At 37.9% G+C, this 19535-nt stretch overlaps 1 protein-coding gene across 4 annotated transcripts; it reads left to right on the top strand.

Annotated features, from left to right (window-relative positions):
• Positions 1-1235: 1235 nt before the first annotated feature.
• Positions 1236-19053, top strand: SALL3 (spalt like transcription factor 3). Of its 4 annotated transcripts, none has more exons than XM_066579470.1 (4): positions 1236-1842; positions 11460-14387; positions 14604-14944; positions 17344-19053. In XM_066579470.1, the coding sequence occupies exons 1-4, from the start codon at positions 1746-1748 to the stop codon at positions 17773-17775; spliced, it is 3798 nt and encodes a 1265-aa protein (XP_066435567.1). In that variant the 5' UTR covers positions 1236-1745; the 3' UTR covers positions 17776-19053. The 4 variants fall into 4 exon arrangements, with proteins under 4 accessions (XP_066435567.1, XP_066435566.1, XP_066435569.1 ...); XM_066579469.1 differs by having other exon boundaries at positions 11457-14387; XM_066579471.1 differs by lacking the exon at positions 1236-1842 and adding an exon at positions 2428-2505 and having other exon boundaries at positions 11457-14387.
• Positions 19054-19535: the final 482 nt, after the last annotated feature.

Raw genomic sequence — 19535 nt, 5'->3', positions numbered from 1 at the left:
TGACACATCTGCACATAAAAGTAATACTAGAAGTAATAGAGTGGACAGGACAGGGTAGTAATAGTAGTAATAGTAGTGCTGACAGGACCGCACAAAGTAGTAATAAAGCGGACAAGACAGGGTAGTAATAGTAGTAGTATAAGTGCTGAAAGGACTGCACATAATAGTAATTAAGTGGACAGGACAGGGTAGTAATAGAGCGCTGCTGACAGGGAAGTAATAGTAGTAGTGCACAGAAAAATAATATGGTAGTAGTAATAATAGAATGAAAAGGACAAAGTAGCAGTAGTGCTGATAGGACAGCACATAGTAATAATAGAAGGAACAGGACAGGGTAGTAATAGTAGCAGTAGTGCCGACAGCATCACACATAGCAGTACGGACAGCAGCTCACATAGCAGTAGTAGTGCTGGCAGGGACAGGGTACTAATAGTAGTAGTGCCTGCAGCAGCGCGCATAGTAGTAGTGCTGACAGGGACAGAGCAGTAATAGTAATGCCGGCAGAAGCGCACATAGTAGTATTAGTGCTGACAGGGTAGTAGTAGTAGTGCCGGCAGCAGCGCACATAGCAGTAGTAGTGCTGACAGGGACAAAGTAGTAATAGTAATGCCGGCAGCAGCGCACATAGTGTAGTAGTGCTGACAGGGTAGTAGTAGTAATGCCGGCAGCAGCGCACATAGCAGTAGTAGTGCTGACAGGGTGGTAGTAGTAGTAGTGCCGGCAGCAGCGCACATAGCAGTAGTAGTGCCGACAGGGACAGAGCAGTAATAGTAGTGCCGGCAGCAGCGCACATAGCAGTAGTAGTGCTGACAGGGACAGAGCAGTAATAGTAGTGCCGGCAGCAGCGCACATAGCAGTAGTAGTGCTGACAGAGCAGTAATAGTAGTGCCGGCAGCAGCGCACATAGCAGTAGTAGTGCCGACAGGGACAGAGCAGTAATAGTAGTGCCGGCAGCAGCCCACATCGGGGCAGCGCGGTAGGTCCCACTTGCCGCTCTCGTCCCGGGATCTCCTCCGTCCCTCAGCGCTGGAGTTACCGGACAGGAGGTGGGAGCACAGCCGGTGAGGAGTGCCGCTACCTGCTGCCGGGGTGCCACATGTCCCAGCGCTGCACTTTCTCCACAAGCTGGCTCCCTCCCCTCTGCTCCACCACCCCCAGCACCACCCCCTCCCTGGCAGCTGGGAGCCGAGTGTGCTCCTCAGCCGGGGACGGGACCAGCCACACGCATCCAGCAGCTGAGGAAAGTCACAAGTGTGCCGCGCTCCAGCGGTCCCCACCCCCTCCATCCCGGGGAAGCGATCCCCTCCATCCACACCTAAACGATCGTCCCGATGTGATCGGCGGATGGCATCCTACGTGGAAGGGAGAGCGCAAGGTCGTGGAATGGAGTAGGACAGCAGTGAGCAGAAGGGGCGGGAGACGAGCACAAAAGTTTCTTCGCATCCCTGGAAGATAGCACAGAGGACACGAGGGTCGCCGGACCGGCGAGGATGTGACCCTCCTGCCTGTGTGCGCCCGGGAGGAGAGGCGGCAGCTAATTACCGGAGCCCGTCCCTCTCCCCCAGCACATAATCGCCCTGTATGACTCCCATTCCACCGGCACATGCGCAGTGCGCCCCGCACCGGCACCGGCTCATTCCCCTCATTTTCCAACTCGGCTATTTGTGAACTATTTTTTTTTATTTGCCACTGATGTATCTGCAAAATAGCAGCGACGAGTCCCAGCTCCCAGCAGCAGCAGCAGCATGTCTCGTCGTAAGCAAGCCAAGCCCCAGCACCTGAGATCGGACGAGGACATCGGCGGCGGCGGCGGTGGCACAGAGGCGATCACTGACAGTAGCGGTGAGTGCCGGTCACGGCCATTATTAACTAAAAAATGCACTTTTCTTCCCAAAGCTAGTAGAGGAGCCCAAGTCTCCCTCCTGCACTAGAGACTAATTCTGGAGAAGATTATTGAGCTTTCTTCGCATTCTATACAGATAGCAGAGCTAAGTTTCTCCTAACTTTGTGTCCTCAGTGCTAAAGCTGTCAACTCCCAGGATGCACAGCTGACCACTTCAGCCTCTACATTGTAAGGATGGAAAAGTTATTTGTTCAAGAGGGATATTTAGAATTTTTTTTCCTAGAGCCGCACCTGCAGAGTTAAAGACAGTAGTGCCCATGACAAGGGTCGGTGGCAAAGGGTAGTGCCCCCTACAATAGGTGTGACCTCTCCCTTGTTGGAGTACATAGGATACAGAGAGGGAAAGTTCCAGTGATCAGCAGGAGCTTGTACCATCCCAGTCTGTGTCCTTCCCTGCAACTACTGGGGGAATAGAGAAGGGAGGAGGAGGAGGGGGCTCTGCTGATCTTGTTTTGGGGATGGAGAAAGATCGAGGCTTGTGAAAGCTTTTCCGGAAACATTGTACATTCTCTTGATGTCTCAGACACACACACAAGAAGAGGCGCACTCCATGCCTGCCCCTGCCCTCTCTGCCGGGGAGCTGCTCCCAGGTTCAGCCAAAGGTGAGGGGATCCCGTGGGTAGGGGGTTGTTTTGGAAGCTGTGGTTGAAAGGGACGGGGGAGAAGTAGGGATTAGAACCAGTAGTTTATCCCATAGAGGACTCAGGATGGACTGATGACCTACTGTTTATACAGTCTAGGTTCACTCATGCAACCATCAACCAAAACCAGTGGAGCTCACCTTACATTTTTCTATTTTTCCCTTTATTTTTCTCCATTTCTGCTATTTTATTTCTTTCGACTTTTCTTTACCCAACTTTCATAATTTATGACTTAAGAAAAGCAGGTTATTTCTTGAGAAGCAGAAATAGTGTAAAACTTCACAAGTGGTTGAAGTTTCCTGAGATGAGGAGACATTGTAGCTGCTCTCCTAAAATGAGAAGAGATAATCTGGTAGGCTTCCTGCCTCCAAGTAGCCGTATCATGCTCACTAATGATAGAGGAGAGGTGTTGAGGAGGACAGGCCTTGCTTGGTGCGTGTCCTTTTTAGGCTGCGATTCCCAGATGCTCCCCTTTTATTCCGTTAAACAGAACAAGCCATTGTGAGCAGCCATCAGAAGAGTCTCCTGGATTTAGGAAGAAAGTATCTTTCTTGGAAGCTGTTTTTTTTTATGGTTAACAGTGAGTCTTATCTATGTAGCTGTGTCACTAGAGATTAGAGAAGAAGATATGCTAAAAAGAAACCCTTGCATATGGTCTGTAGATGAAGGGCAAAAGGAGGTTTTTGTCATGGAAATGTTTTTTTGTTTACTTCATCACTTAGCATTTCTTACACTTGGTTTGTTTTGTATTGCACTCAATGACTACACGATCAAATGAATGGATTTATTTCGACGGAATGAGAAAGACAGCCTTTTCCATCAAAGGGGCTACATTGCAGCCCAGTAAGGATTTTTTTTTTTGAAGCTTTGCTTATTGAGGGGGTCTGAATAGCTTCAAATCTCTTTTCAGTGTAACCTCAAAAATTAAACTATCTATATAATTCTGCAGTCGTTAACCGAACTGTGAAAGGGTAAAACTCGATGACGACATTAAAAATCCGTTAAAATGTCACATTCCGAAATTGACAACATTAAGTTTTAGCAAAAATAAATAGATTGAATGAACTTTGTGAAATCCTGCTGTCTGGAGATACTGTTAGGTATCAAGAAGAAAGATTTGATACCATACTTAATATAATGCTATGTGTTTTTAATTCAGTTTTAGATAAAGTATCCATTTAATTAAGAGGATGACAAATTAATTAATTCTGCCTAAAATTCATTTGACAACAATTTATACAATGTATCAGCTTTCATATTTTATTTCTCTACAGTTCACTTGTACCAATTAATATCTATGTCCATCAGTCCATAGATAACCCCTAAAGATATATAGATGATGTAGCCACTCATTTTTATATATTCCATATTTTATTTCCCTGCTTGTGACATGATTGTGCAGCTTTAATTGCAGGCTATAATTACAAGCCCCGATGAAATGAAACAATTCTTTATTTGAAACTAAGAAAGAAGAGATATAAATTAATTGTAATGATAAAACAAATCAGATTGTATTTTAATTGAAGTGTTTTTAATATAACTGACCACTGAACTGCTTATCTAAACATAATCTATCTTGCAAAATAATATTGGAGATCAGACAATCTAGTATTTTTTTTACATGTTTGTTTTATATCCATCCCATCGTAAATTAAAACTTTGCAAATCAAGTGAGAAAATAGAATTCCGTAAAATCCTCTCTCCAACACATCCAAATGTCATTGTTATCTATTCCAGTGCGAATCGGTAGAGCTCAGCAGTGTGAAAAGTACTTTCTGCAGCTTCCAGTATATATTTAGTTCTATCAGCAAGTTAAAAGATGTAGCCAGCATCAGACATGGAAAGAGTTTAAGCTCGCTTTATGTTACAGCTTGAGTCAACCATCATTCTTAGAGGCACTAATGAACGCTGAATAACAATGAGATGCTATAGTCTTTACCCTTAAAAAAAAACAAAAACTTTCACATGAGTGATTGTTTTTAGATGAGTGGTGTGGTTTCGCTGCCTTGTACAGAGGTGAAAAGTACACCATTGACTATTAAGAATTTGTTAAACAAGTGGTTATTTTTTTTATTTTCAGTAGGAGAGAAATCTGGCAAAACTGGGTCAGGTTTCTTCATCATATACAAGCTAATCCTCCTGTATTCTTCCTATTGATCTTAAATGACCAGAAGGATACAGCATTTGCCAATTGACCATTTGCTATAAAGCAAACAAAAAGAAAAAAAAATATATGCAACATTGGTTTTAATTCTATATAGCTAAAATAAAAGAGACGCTAAAATGACTTATTTTTACTTTTAGAATATTGGTAGCTTAAAAACAAAAAAAATAGGTAATTTGTGTAGCATCCTTTAAGTCTGCAAAGTGAAGAAGGCCCATTAGAAGAACTCGTAAGAAAAAGCACCACAGGTTGTGGTTACATATTTTTGAATATGTTTCGATATATCTGTTTCACTCTTTTTTTGGACTTTTGTTTGCAAATAAATATTCTTTTATACACAGATGGTATTATATAGAAAAACATATTTTTACAAGTTGTTTCTGTTTTGTTTTTTTTTTTGGTATACAACATCGCCCTGTTTAAATTCTTTCAAGACAGCCTATTAGTGTCTTATTTCTAAGCATTAATGCCCAGCATACACTTGAGATTCATTTTGTTTGGTGACATTGAAAAGGTGGGACTGCATGAAGTGCCAACAGGTTTCCAATGGCTTGTCCCTGAGGGTGGGTGTTTAGAAGTGCTTTGACAAGGCTGGCTGATTTAACCTTTGCCTGTTTTGCCCTGCCAGGGGTGGCCACTAGATGTCAAGCTCATAATACAATTAGTACATCTGTGCAGTTGACCTTGGCAGCATGGTTGCTTCAGTTGTGATAAGTGTTAACACTAGAATTGAGTGTTACCTACAGATCCTGCTACATGCTACATAGACCAGTATGTGCCGGTTGTCTTTAATAGGACTTTTTAGACAGGAAATGATGTGTTTCCTGCATGGCTGAATATACACGGTATATTTAGCCAGGGATATATTTCTGCCAATATAGACTGTAAAAGAAGAATACAAATTGTCTATATTATGCTATGCTTGGGAAAAAAAATTCCCATTCAGTCATTCAAATTGTCACTTTATATAGCATTAGATATTGCTAGATAAACAGTGCTCAATTACATACATTTTATATCTATCTATCTATCTATCTATCTATCTATCTATCTATCTATCTATCTATATATAGATAGATATAGATATAGATAGATGTATATATAGATATACTATCTTACTGTTATCCATCCCTACATAATAGCTTTTTTAGTCTGTGCAAATGTAAAAAAATAATTATCTTAATACAGTGTATCATCTCCTACAGATCAACTTTTAATCACATTCTCCTTAGAGATATGAATTTATATAATTAGTTGGGCCGGTTAACTCATTTGTCGTGTTTTTGAAAACCATGAACCATGTATGTAGTGCCCCCCCCCCCTTCTGAATAAATTACATGACATACTGTACTTAATTAAAATTATTCAGTCTAATTTAATAGGGAGCCTGAAGCTCTATCTAATATATTGTGTTCCCTGAAGGTATTGTCATTGGTAATAAGCTTTAAATTAAAATATTTATTTTATAGATCGTATGACAACGGATTAAAGAGAAAGAAAACAGCACAATAGTACAAAAACAATTCCGTTAAAGCTTAAATTCAATTGAAATTACTGATTTGTTTCTTGGAAATACATTTTTGCTAAAAACAAATATATATATATATATACATTATTGTCAATGATAAAACATTGAATTTGAAATGTAACAGTTTATTGTTTTTGACTTCGGATTCTAGTATACACCATGGATAAGTCAACCGAACGAATGATATCAACCTTTTAAAACAAGACATTTTTCTTCCGTAGTTAACTATGTTTTTTTTGTAATCTGCATATTTGCTAATGAAATTGGAGATGTTAAACTTGTCTCCATGCACAGTGTTTAAGTGGCTAATGGATTGCTTTCATGATCTCAAAACTAAAAAGAAGAAGGGAAAAAAAGACAAGAAGACATTTGGTGACTATGCCACAGGTGGTTGTTACTTAACAAATTCTGAGATTTAGGCCACTGAATAGATTAATCTAAATATGCTAGGCCTATAAGATTGTGCATAGCAATAGTGCCCTCCACTGTTCACTGTTATGCTGACAGCCATTGTAGTGTTTGAAAGAGGGCAAAAATTTCTATTGCGTCTGGAATTTCAACTACATTGTTGAACACAGTAGGGGTCTCTATTTGTCTCCTCCTGTTTCACAGCTTGGGCTCTGTATGCGATAATTCATCTTCTTTTATGGGAATCACAGCCATCATAAAGAGTTAAAAAGAATTAATTTGCAAGAAAACAAAATGTTCTCAAACAGTTTTCTAGAATTCAGTAAAATCAGTCCAGAAATAGAAAAACCACTTTGCACTATAAGAAATACATTTCTATGTACACACATATATATTTGTACACTCTGCCGGGATGGATGCTGCACCTATATGCTGTTTCATGTATAGAAAGAGGGAATTGGTTGTAATATCATGAGCACATGCAGAAATCCAGGTTATGGCCATGGGCAATTCAGCTTAACAGAAAAGTAAAAGTATATAGCAATGGAGTATCTGCAGTTCTCGTACATGGGCTGTTCTCGTCATACAGATGCTCATGAAACAAACTCATTTAGATCTAACATTTTAACTTAAATTGAAGTTGTAGTATACTATGGTTCATTTGGCTGGCCCTGGTATAACTTGGAATCATAGTGTTATCATGTAAGATGTATTATTAGATATAGCTGTACAGGGTAGTATTGGTTTAGAATTGTAGGAAATAATGTCCTCTGGATCTTGAAGGAATAAGAAAATCAGCGGAAGGTTAATCATTCAATGCAGAATTGAATGCAGCCTTTTCATAGAATACAATTTTTAGATAATAGTCTAATTTGCCACCCAACATACCATTAACTGAGAACCTATTTCTTGTTGTCATATGTCAGAAGTGCAAGTTATAAATAGGTGAACCCCAAGGATCTACTATCTATCTATCTATCTATCTATCTATCTATCTATCTATCTATCTATCTATCTATCTATCTCATATCTATCTATCTATCTATCTATCTATCTATCTATCTATCTATCTATCTATCTATCTATCTATCTATATATCTCATATCTATCTATCTATCTCATATCTATCTATTTCATATCTATTTATCTAAGTTTCTATCTTGTTTCAAATTGTAATATCATCCACGAATTGATAATACTGAAGGTTATTCTTTACCATCATAGAAAATGTTCATTAAAATAAGAACCAGTCTATCTGTCCTGCTCATGAGCATGCAGTGAAGCATATGCTGTCTTACATATAGTATTAGCATTCAGTCTGGTGCATTATCCTCTTTGCTACAAGTCATCCCTGTGTGGTCCTGTTCAGAAAATTAATTTACAGCGCTTTAGAGTTTACTATTTACATGGACTGAAAAAATGTAGGCGAAATGCATCTTGTAAGTGAACTATATGCAGTTTAGAACCGATATTTCTGTTTCAGCCATTATTTTGTAAGTCCATTAAGGACAGGAGCAGCAATTAAATATTAAACAGGCCTGCTAAGCATAGTGTTCTTCGGTGTGTGTGACACTTCTCACTTACTCAAATTTTACTTAACTTAATGGAGACCTTAATATCTGTATTGGCCGATCACTTCTTTACTCCTCTTAAAGTTACACATCAAGGAAAAATTGCAATTGAAGTGCACTGCAAGATGTCATTCAAATGACTGCCTGAAATCGGAGCAATGCTGGCTGTATTGGATAGTAATATACGTCTTTTCCAGATAGATGAGCTGCTAATTAATTGGCATTCCTGGACATACTTCTATAGTGTATATATATATATAATATATATATATATATATATATATATGAATATATATAGATATATATCTATAGATATATATCTATATATATAATACTATTATAGTGTGTTGTAATTACCTTTAATCTACTTAAGCATTTATTATTTTATTAGTTTAGTATTAGATTGGTGTACTGCATTTATGCCATGGTTTGGCTTTATGGTTTTATCAACATCTTGTATCTATCTATCTATCTATCTATCTATCTATCTATCTATCTATCTATCTATCTATCTATCTTTTACACTGAGTAGCGGTTTCATAAATAATAAGCATTTACTATCCACTTGTTTTCCAGTAATATTGATATTTGGAGGTAAACCATGTTTACAGCTGATAATTTACGTGTGCACATTCATGGAGGTAATTCAGCACACTACTGTTTCACCAGAATACATTAAAAAGCAAAACAATCCAGGCAGTGTTAATTCATCCAATTCTACAGGAAACCACTTGAAGAGAAACATGCCTCTTGTATTTTTAAACTGCTGTAAAAAAGCCAATTCTCAGTGACCGATTCTGAACATGATAGTGTGTTTGATTAAAAAAAAAAGTACATCACAGCTGCTCCCATTACTACACAGAACATTACTGCAGAAGGGATCCAAAAGTATACTTGAAGTAGTAAAATAGTTTGCACCTTAGACCTATCGGTGGGTTCGCAGCTGAAACTTGTGCAAATTTGAAGCTCATCACTAATGACTATAAAGTAGGAAAATCTATATCCACATCATGATCAATATTGAATGCTTTGGAAAAAAAAATTCTATATATAATGATTATCTTTTATTACGCTTTACTCTATTAAATTCAAGCATATCATTTAAATATATCCTATAAATGTAACAGTCTAATGCTGTAGTAACACATTTATGTGCCGTACTACAAATAGCAAATTCTAGGACACTGAATAAATATTAAAACAAAAGGAATAGAATATAAAGAAGTGATATATTCACAATTTGGCCTTTTCAATTGAAGATGCCAATATAGTTCCTATTTTTGTACTTTGGTCCTTTTTTGCAGATCTTTTACATAAACTAATTTTTATCATTTCATGTTTACCATATTTTTTTTGTCAACTTAATCAGCGATGATTACTTCTCTATTATAAATGACCTTTTACTACTTCCCATTGTGAAAAAAAAATCATTTGCTTCTACCAAGTATTTCAGAAATCCATTTCATCGATCTTAATTATGTTCGTTTTATCTTTTATTTTCCCCAATCTAATATTAATTTTGGAGTTAATACGTGGAGCTCGATAAAATGTTTTACATTATCATTAACATAATAAAGGAGGCAAATCTGTGGGACGCTTAAAAAAAAGGTGTTAAGGAAAGGAGAATATGAAAATAAATAATATATACAAAAGTTTGGGTTTAGTATAATAACACTAAAAATCCAAATTTGTAAATAGTTGAAATAACTGTAAACCGATAGTACTGTAGACCGATATGTTGTAGATTGAAAGCTATTTGTAAATAATTTACTATTTTACAGTATTTTCCATCTCTGCCACTCAGCACTATGGATTCTGATTGCTGATGTCTGCTTTGTCAGATCCCCCCCAAAAAATATGTGTAATATTCAAGGAAGTAATATGACATTTCTGAGCAATGGGTGTGCATTCCTACCGAGCAGCTTCCTAAATGCTAGAAATGATTTTTATATCTTCATTTCTCATTCCAGCACAGCTATTTATTTGATCAGGTGTGAATTAGAATTCTGTTCATTAAACATGCTTGTTATTCAGCACAAGAGGGTAACGCAAGTCAGAGGAAGTGACTGCCTACAACAGTAATTAAACATGTGTAACCAATTAGTGGGTTTTCTACAATGGCACAAGCATATAATTTACAGAGCCTTTCGATAAGAATAGATGAAAATAGGTACCAAACGTGTGTCTAACTGCAGCATACTTATGTTTAAACATGTCAGCAGAAATGGAGTTTAAATATGTAATTCTTAGTTTGTTCACAAATCTGTGAACTCGATGCTGTGCCGGAATAACATGTAATTTTTGTTTCCTGCTAACGAAATATGGCATTTGACAGCATCAATTATTTTCGGAGAGGACTAGCAGTTAAGTGTCAGGTATTTTTTTTTTTTCTAGGAAAAAAGGCAATTCATATCAAGCCTTCAGCATATAATCCATTTACAGTTAGGGAAGCCGTTTGCATACATATGAACTTTGATTTTTTACTTTAAAAACTGACAATATGTCTTTAAAAGCGCTTAGCGTTTAGGCCGAAGGTTAATGTATTTAAGATCTTATAGCTCGGCTGCATTAAGTACACCAGAGCACAACCTGATTTACTAATAGTTACCCTACTTAAAAGATAGCTAGAAGTATATTTATATATTTCGTTATATTAGAAGCAGCCTTCACAGAAATATAGTCCAATGTAAATGTATGCGTATTGATCCAAGTGTTATATAGAGTAACAGGAATCTGATATGTCTCAGCTATGGATAAAGGCAGTGCATACAAATAGTCAGAGACCATACGTGTAGAACGGGTTGAGTTTGTGTTGTCAGCCACTGCTTCAAGTTTGAAAGGTTACAGATTAGTTTAGCAATGTTAACTGAACTGGCAAAGGCATCTATAATTTTGCTGGAAATTAGGAAGCTTGATGCTAAAGGGGAATCTTAATGAGCCCATCAAAAGCTTGATTTGTACCCAACAGACAAGGTTGCTGTGAATTGTATGAAAATATTGGAAATCAATGGCTTCTATGGAATTTCATTAAGAAGCAGTATCCACAATTGATAGAGCTTCATAATTTGATGGATTGTGCAAAGAAAAATATTAGCTAGGTAAAGGGAGTCATAGAAAATTGTTGAAGTGGGGTAATTTGTACAAAATAAAAAGTATTGATTTCACTTGTGCAAAATTTTCAAATGTAGAGTACTTTATCTTTCAGCTTAATAGCTTATGAAGTCTTTTCATTTGCTTTTAGCAGTACCTGGGGAAGGACCAGATGATGGGGATAGCGGGAATGAAAGCCGAAGTGGAAGTGAGGAGACCAATGTTTGTGAAAAATGCTGTGCTGAATTCTTCAAATGGACTGACTTCTTAGAGCACAAGAAAACCTGCACTAAAAACCCCCTCGTGCTGATTGTAAATGATGATGTAGCAGCACCAGCTTCAGAAGAGTTTCCCGAGCCATCTCCTGCAAGCTCTTCAAGTGATCACGCAGAGAGCGAGACTGCGGAGGAAGCTATCCAGGTAGAAAATAATGAAACTTGTGATATAAAAGAAACAGAAAAGGAAGAGGAACCCATGGAGATTGAAACGACTGAAGAAAAAATATTTCCAAATCAAGAAGCCTCAACCACTTCTACTCCTCTACCTCAGATACCTGATCCATCTTCCATGACTAATTACAACATGCCAAACACTAACGTTACATTAGAGACTCTTCAAAGTACAAAAGTGGCAGTTGCACAATTTTCACAGAGCGCACGGTGCATAGGTGGGACAGGTACTGCCACTGCAGCTACAGCTCTGGCAATTCCAATGATTTTAGAACAATTGATGGCGCTGCAACAACAGCAGATCCACCAGCTACAGCTCATTGAACAAATACGCAGTCAGGTTGCATTGATGAATCGTCAGCCACTACGCCCTCCATTGACCTCTTCAGTTTCAGCACAAAATACTCCAATTCCAACACCCAGTCAGCTGCAGAGCTTTACAACACATGCAAGCCTTCAGTTAACACCTGTAGTCCCACCCACCCTTGCAGGACCAGTATCTAACAATCAACCACCATCATTTGAAAATCCACAGCACACATCACAGCCTGCCTCTGGGGCAAGTACTCCAAATATCCCATGTTCTGTCTCTTGTACACCAACAGATACAAACACATGCCTATCAACTAATGCTAAGTCAACATCAGTAACTCCTAGTCCTGTGCCCAATACTACAACCAGTACTACGTATCCTCAGAGCTCATCTACTCCTCCATCCATCGGACATGGAAACATCCTCACCTCACCTTCCAGTTTGCCAAGCCCACTTCTACCTCAGAGTTCTTCAAATAGTGTGATTTTCCCCAATCCACTTGCAAGCATAGCTGCAACTGCTAACGCATTAGACCCCCTTTCTGCACTTATGAAACATCGTAAGGGAAAGCCACCCAATGTATCAGTGTTTGAGACCAAGTCCACTTCTGAGGACCCATTTTTTAAACATAAATGCAGATTTTGTGCCAAGGTCTTTGGAAGTGATAGTGCTTTACAGATCCACTTGCGCTCTCATACAGGTGAAAGGCCTTTTAAATGTAATATATGTGGAAATCGGTTTTCCACAAAAGGCAATTTAAAGGTTCATTTTCAGAGGCATAAAGAAAAGTATCCCCATATTCAGATGAATCCATATCCTGTTCCAGAATATCTTGACAATGTCCCAACCAGTTCTGGAATACCATATGGAATGTCTCTTCCTCCTGAAAAGCCAGTCACAACATGGTTAGATAGCAAGCCAGTATTACCAACAATTCCAACATCTATCGGGTTGCAACTCCCGCCTACAATACCAGGTGTTAACAGCTATGCTGATTCACCCAGCATTACCCCAATGAATAGATCACCTCAGAGGCCATCTCCTGCATCAAGTGAATGCAACTCTTTGTCTCCAAGCATAAATCATACTGAAACGTGCATGATAACATCTGCAGAATCTCCACAATCTGCTCTGACAGTCACAACTGCTGTCCCAAAAACGGAACCTAATGCCCTTCCTCCTACAAATGCCCTTCCTTCTCAGCCTTCAAGTGGACAAATATCCTCTCCTGTGACATCAATTCCCACGGTAACAGACACCAGTATATCAACAAGCCTCCCAAATCCAGTGCTTCCGTCTATGCCTGACCAGTTCAAAGCGAAATTTCCATTTGGTGGTCTTCTAGAGTCTATGCAAACATCAGAAACATCAAAACTTCAACAGCTGGTTGAGAACATTGACAAAAAAATGACAGACCCAAATCAGTGTGTCATTTGTCACCGAGTGCTTAGCTGTCAGAGTGCTCTTAAGATGCATTACAGAACTCATACAGGAGAGAGACCATTTAAATGCAAAATTTGTGGACGTGCTTTTACTACTAAGGGGAATTTGAAAACTCATTTTGGTGTTCATCGGGCAAAACCTCCATTAAGAGTTCAGCATTCTTGTCCAATTTGTCAGAAAAAGTTTACAAATGCTGTCGTCCTGCAGCAACATATCCGTATGCATATGGGTGGACAGATTCCAAATACCCCCTTACCCGAGGGCTTCCAAGATGCAATGGACTCTGAGCTCTATGATGACAAGAATCTTGAAACACTGAGCAATTATGATGAGGATTTTGATGATAATTCTATGGATGATGATCTGGACATGAAAGATACATCAATTGACCCTAATAAGCCACTGATACCATATTCTGAGTCATCACCTTCCTCACCTCCCACTGTCATCTCAAGTATTGCTGCTTTGGAAAATCAGATGAAAATGATTGACTCTGTTATGAGTGGGCAGCAATTTATTGGTTTAAAAACCTTAGAAAATGGATCGGGAGAAAGTGATCGCTTAAGCAACGATTCTTCTTCTGCTGCAGGAGATCTTGAGAGTCAAAGTGCAGGCAGTCCTGCAATGTCTGAGACCTCTTCATCAATGCAGGTGTTGTCACCTGCACATAGTCATAGTGAAAGCATCAGATCAAAATCTCCCCATGTAATTAATCAGGAAGAGCCACCAGAACTACAGCTTAAGACAGAAAAGCCTGACAGCCCCTTGCCTGCCCCAGAAACTGAAGGTGCACTGGATCTGACATCCACCAATCCCGTGAGACCAATCATCAAAGAAGAGGCCCCTTTTAGCCTGCTGTTCCTGAGCAGAGAACGTGGTAAGTTTAAAAGTACTGTTTGTAATATCTGTGGCAAGCCTTTTGCTTGCAAAAGTGCATTGGAAATTCACTACCGCAGCCATACTAAAGAACGGCCATTTATTTGTACAGTCTGCAATCGTGGGTGTTCCACTATGGGTAATTTAAAACAACACTTACTGACACACAAATTGAAAGAGCTCCCATCTCAGTTATTTGAACCCAACTTTACTCTAGGTCCCAGCCAAACTACTACTAGCCTGGTCACCAGCACAGCGCCTGCCATGATCAAAATGGAAGTGAATGGTCACACCAAGCCGATCTCATTGGGTGAAGGTCCTCACCTTCCAGCTGGAATCCAGGTTCCTGCTGCACCACAGACAGCGATGAGCCCAGGCATCACTCCTATGCTGGCACCCCCTCCACGACGAACTCCCAAGCAACACAACTGTCAGTCGTGTGGGAAGACCTTCTCTTCAGCAAGTGCACTACAGATACATGAACGTACTCATACTGGTGAAAAGCCATTTGGTTGCACAATCTGTGGTAGAGCATTTACCACAAAAGGGAATCTTAAGGTAAGGTGAAATCTCTCCAGTCATACAAAAGAAAACCTAAGGATTTGGGGAAAAGAGCTGTCAGTCAATTACATTTACATCATTTAAGAATTTGTATAGATTGAAATGTCATTGTCATTTCATAAAGCAAATGGCATCACGTGATCTAAAGGCTGCCAAGAAAAAAAAAAACAGACATAGTTGTGCCCAAATGCTTTGTACGTATGAGAACTCTGTATGCACATGCTGCAGATGAGCCCTCGAACGATCATTAATATAGTCTATAAACCATACGCAGCTGCAATTTCAATTTAGTTTGGTAAACTTTGCAGTTTACTAGGTCCCTGTGAATACATTCACACTTTCTATGAAATTAAGTCTTTCCAAACAAGTAGGCGAAAAAGTGGAAGGTTAATTATATGGAATACAACAGTTTTGTTATGACAATGACTTAAATCCTCAAGCCCTTAAATATCTATAAAATTCTGCTTTGTAGCCAAACGCCCCAGAGAAACATTTACTACATTCGTAATCGTCAGTACATTATATGGAATGCTTATAGAACTGATGTTTATATAATTGATTATGTGGTTTTTTTTGGTGGCATTTGTTGGTTTTCACAAAAAATGATAATGCTTTTGTCACAGAGTAAGAAAGAAAATATCAAAAAAAAAAAAAAAGAAAGAAAATATCAGATTTTTCCCCCATTCGATGATAAAAATCATCGCAGCTATTTGCTGCATCTTCTGTTCAGTTCTAGTTCATCTATATCTAATTATATTTTTGTAACTTTGGAAATAGTTGTAAATGATCATCACTCAGCCAAGAGCTATGATAGAAAATCTGCATAGGTCCTTTAGGTTATCTCTTCCTAATTCTCTTTAGAGTTGGGTCTAAATCATTCGATCGGTCAATATGACCCTTTGATTAAAATATCATTTTTTCTTTCTTACACTGACTTATAACATTGAGTTTGCTTTGTGTATATTTTGATCTATTGAAACTGTAGAGCGGAGTAATATTTTTTTCTGTACGGCAGCATCATTGGTTGTTTTTGACCGTGCACTATCGTTTGTAGGATTGTTTTGTCTGTGCACGGTCCTTTGTAGGATTGATCCTTCCGAGCACTATGTCTACATTGTTTAATTGATTAAGTAGACAAAATGTGCTACGTCATTGTGTGTGTTCACTCGTAGACTTTTCCAAAAATTCTCTCTTTTTTTTTTTTTAACTGTGCGGAATCATTATGCTGCTTGGAGACTCTTCCATTAGGAATAATTGCCAAATGTAATCTCCTCTAGAGTCTAGAATCTTAACATTTCGTGAGCACCTAATTGAGTGAAGCTGTTACCCTCTTTCTAATGGACATTTAGTTCAAAGAGGCTTTTAAAAATGAGCCTACAAACTTTAAAAAAAAAAAATTTTGAGTTTGAATCATGACATAACATAAAAATATTTGTCCAGCTACTAAAACAAAGAACTTTGGTGTCTATTTATATAGACATAGGAAGAGAGAGTATTAAAGCCTTGTTCTTTTTGGGTGGCTCCCAATTTTTTAGGTTCTCATCTTTATTTGTCTTTACCACATTGAAGTCTTAAAAAACACAATTATTCCAAATGAAGAAGGCTCAAATATGTATCTAGGAGATAGATGATAAAAAATGGTAAAATATTATTTTTACCATCGGTGACTAAAATATTTATGGGATTTAGATATACAGAGTTCATCCCCGCTGCCAACTCCCTCTAGGTATAAGGCAGGTTTCCTCAGCCATCTGGATATTGAACAAGCCATGGCATGACTTACTTTATTATTCTGGAGATTTTCAAGGGTTTTTTGAGTTTTTTTTTTTCTTTTACGTGAAATGATCTTTGTTTGTGCTGCCTGCTACTGAATGTTTTCTTGTTTCACAATATACCTATGTAGAAGAGGAATGCCTGTGGTAGACGTAGTTATGCTTGGCATTATTTTGTGCACCTGCAATCTGTAATTGCAGACCTCACAGAGGCATTTTGGAAGAATTGCCAGCACCATTTTTGTAATCCAGAATAAAGATATAAAATGAATAACCATGGGCAGATTATGAATATCATTAAGACAAGACCTTTAATTAACCGGTCAAGTACAAAAGTTATATTTTCAAACACAGATATCGCCCTCTAGATTTAAAATGACTATCGGTTCTAGTATGAGGATTATGTTTTTTTATAGGCACCATTTGGGCTAAAATATCCTAGATGTGCTGGCATTTTATAGGGATTTGTGTATTTGGTAATTGTATTATCGAACTAATTTAATTCTGTTGCTTACATATTGTTTGTTTCATGTTTTAACTCATTTATCCCCTTTATGTAACATTACATACAGTGAATACATTAAAACCTATATGATTTGTTCTTTGTTTCTTTTCTATGCATAGGTCCATATGGGGACTCACATGTGGAATAATGCACCTGCAAGACGCGGCCGTAGACTTTCTGTGGAAAACCCCATGGCTTTGCTAGGAGGAGATGCACTGAAGTTTTCTGAAATGTTTCAGAAAGATTTGGCAGCTCGAGCAATGAATGTTGACCCCAGTTTTTGGAATCAGTATGCTGCTGCTATCACAAATGGGCTGGCTATGAAAAACAATGAAATTTCTGTTATACAGAACGGAGGCATTCCCCAGCTCCCAGTCAGTTTAGGTGGGAGTGCAATGCCACCTTTAAGCAACATGTCCAGTGGGATGGACCGAACACGTACTGGTAGCAGCCCCTCTATCATTAGTATGGACAAAGTGGGCTCTGATTCTATTGTAAATCGACCATTCACAAGATTTATTGAGGAAAACAAGGAAATTGGCATAAACTGAGTGCAATTAAATTTACAAAAAAAACCAGAACTAAGACTTACTTGTCTCCTCAAGTGTTGTACTATTTGTTGTACAGTTTTTTTTTGAACTTATCACAGTGACCTAACCCATATTCCTACTGCCCCCTCTCCCATAGCAGAATTGCAGAGACTCGTGGATGCTGAAGAGATGTAATTTCGAGATTGTGCATGGTACTTTCAGCAGTTACGCTGACTGGAATGGACTTTTTCCTCTTTAAATATTATTCAAAGCTCATTGGATAACAAGTGGGCACAGACACCCCCAAAAGCTGTTTGTGTTTCATATGAAATGATTCAACTTGTGTAAAGAAAAAAAAAAAAAAAATGACTTCTTTGTCCAAAATAATTGCAGGCTTTGTTCAAATTAGATCTAAACTTGAAGCCTGTTTGTAAGGATCCTAATCCAGTACTAAATAATCTGAGTTTAGTATTCCCAAATGCTGTGTATTATTACAGTATCCTCGTCTGTAATATTTATAATAACATTATGCGGGTACTCAAGAGAAAAAACAAAAACAAAAAAAGCCCCATTCTTCAGTGCTATTTTGTACAGCAAGATACATCTGAATTTGTGACCTTTTCTTAGCAAGTTTTGTTTGCTATACTCCAGTGATGTTTATTACAATGCTGGCAAAATTGTGATATTTTATTTGGACGATAGCATGCTATACATGTGCGAGTATCTGTCTGTAACAAATCCTTTTATTTAAATATTTGTAGCTGCTATGTGGACAGTCATTCGATATAAAAGAGAAAATGTATGGAGAAGTTGGATGGTTTGAAAGCCACTCACAGTCAAAACTTTTTCACTCTAAAGTATTCACATCCTAGGAAGCTGTGAATAAAAAAAAATCTTCATGTTAACTTCACTGTACAATAAAAGGTAATGTTTGTATATTGTGCTTGTAAACTCTTAATTTATAATGTTGCACTTTGGGTATTTTGTACTTAGGGGAAATTTGTAGATAATATGGAAAAAAGTGACCAAATATGTGAAGTAAGAGTTTTTGGGTCAAAAGTTACTTTGGTCGAAAGGATATCCAATAATGGTGTGTTTGTTGTTACTTTCTGTAGGACAACAGGCGTATGAAAACTGTTTGGCCTATACGGTGTGATACAGCTATAATTATTTTGGATTCGAATGTAAGACATAGAATTCGACGAAACACGTATTTTACCTATGGAATATTTAAAGCAGAATTAAGAATTTTCTTAAGAAAAATGTTGCTTCTTTATTTCTGTTTCTCCTTACAAGGTGGCATCAATAAAAAATGAATTTTTCATAACCAGAACTTATTTTTCCTTAGTTTTACATTTATTTTTCTCCTTTCCTTTTTCCATTTGCTTTGGTGAAACAGTGAAGTTTTGTATGTTAATAAAATGAAAGAGATACAGAAATAAAGAATAAGCATGACAGAACGCCTTGCCGTCGAACACACTGAGTGGATAAACAAGTCCTTTTTATTATACTGACCATGCAGTGCATACATATGAGGGATTGTAGCAAGCGAATAGCATTTTAGATAATGTTGAGTTTACTCAATAGACCCCTTCAATACCATATGATTTATTGGGATTCCAGTGCAAAAAATCTAAGCATAAACCAATAGAAAATGTCGCACTACAGTAATGAAGAATTAAGTAGCGTATAGGGACCTAAATTATATTTTATTATCTACCAGAATGTTTTACCTTTTCTGGTTTTATCATTTTAGTGAGAATTAATACGGAAGGCTACAA

The sequence above is a fragment of the Eleutherodactylus coqui genome, chromosome 9 (genome assembly GCF_035609145.1).
Source record: "Eleutherodactylus coqui strain aEleCoq1 chromosome 9, aEleCoq1.hap1, whole genome shotgun sequence".
NCBI classification, from domain to species: Eukaryota; Metazoa; Chordata; class Amphibia; order Anura; family Eleutherodactylidae; genus Eleutherodactylus; species Eleutherodactylus coqui.
The sequence above is the reverse complement of the archived record's forward strand: the minus strand, read 5'-3'. Positions and strand labels throughout refer to the sequence as shown.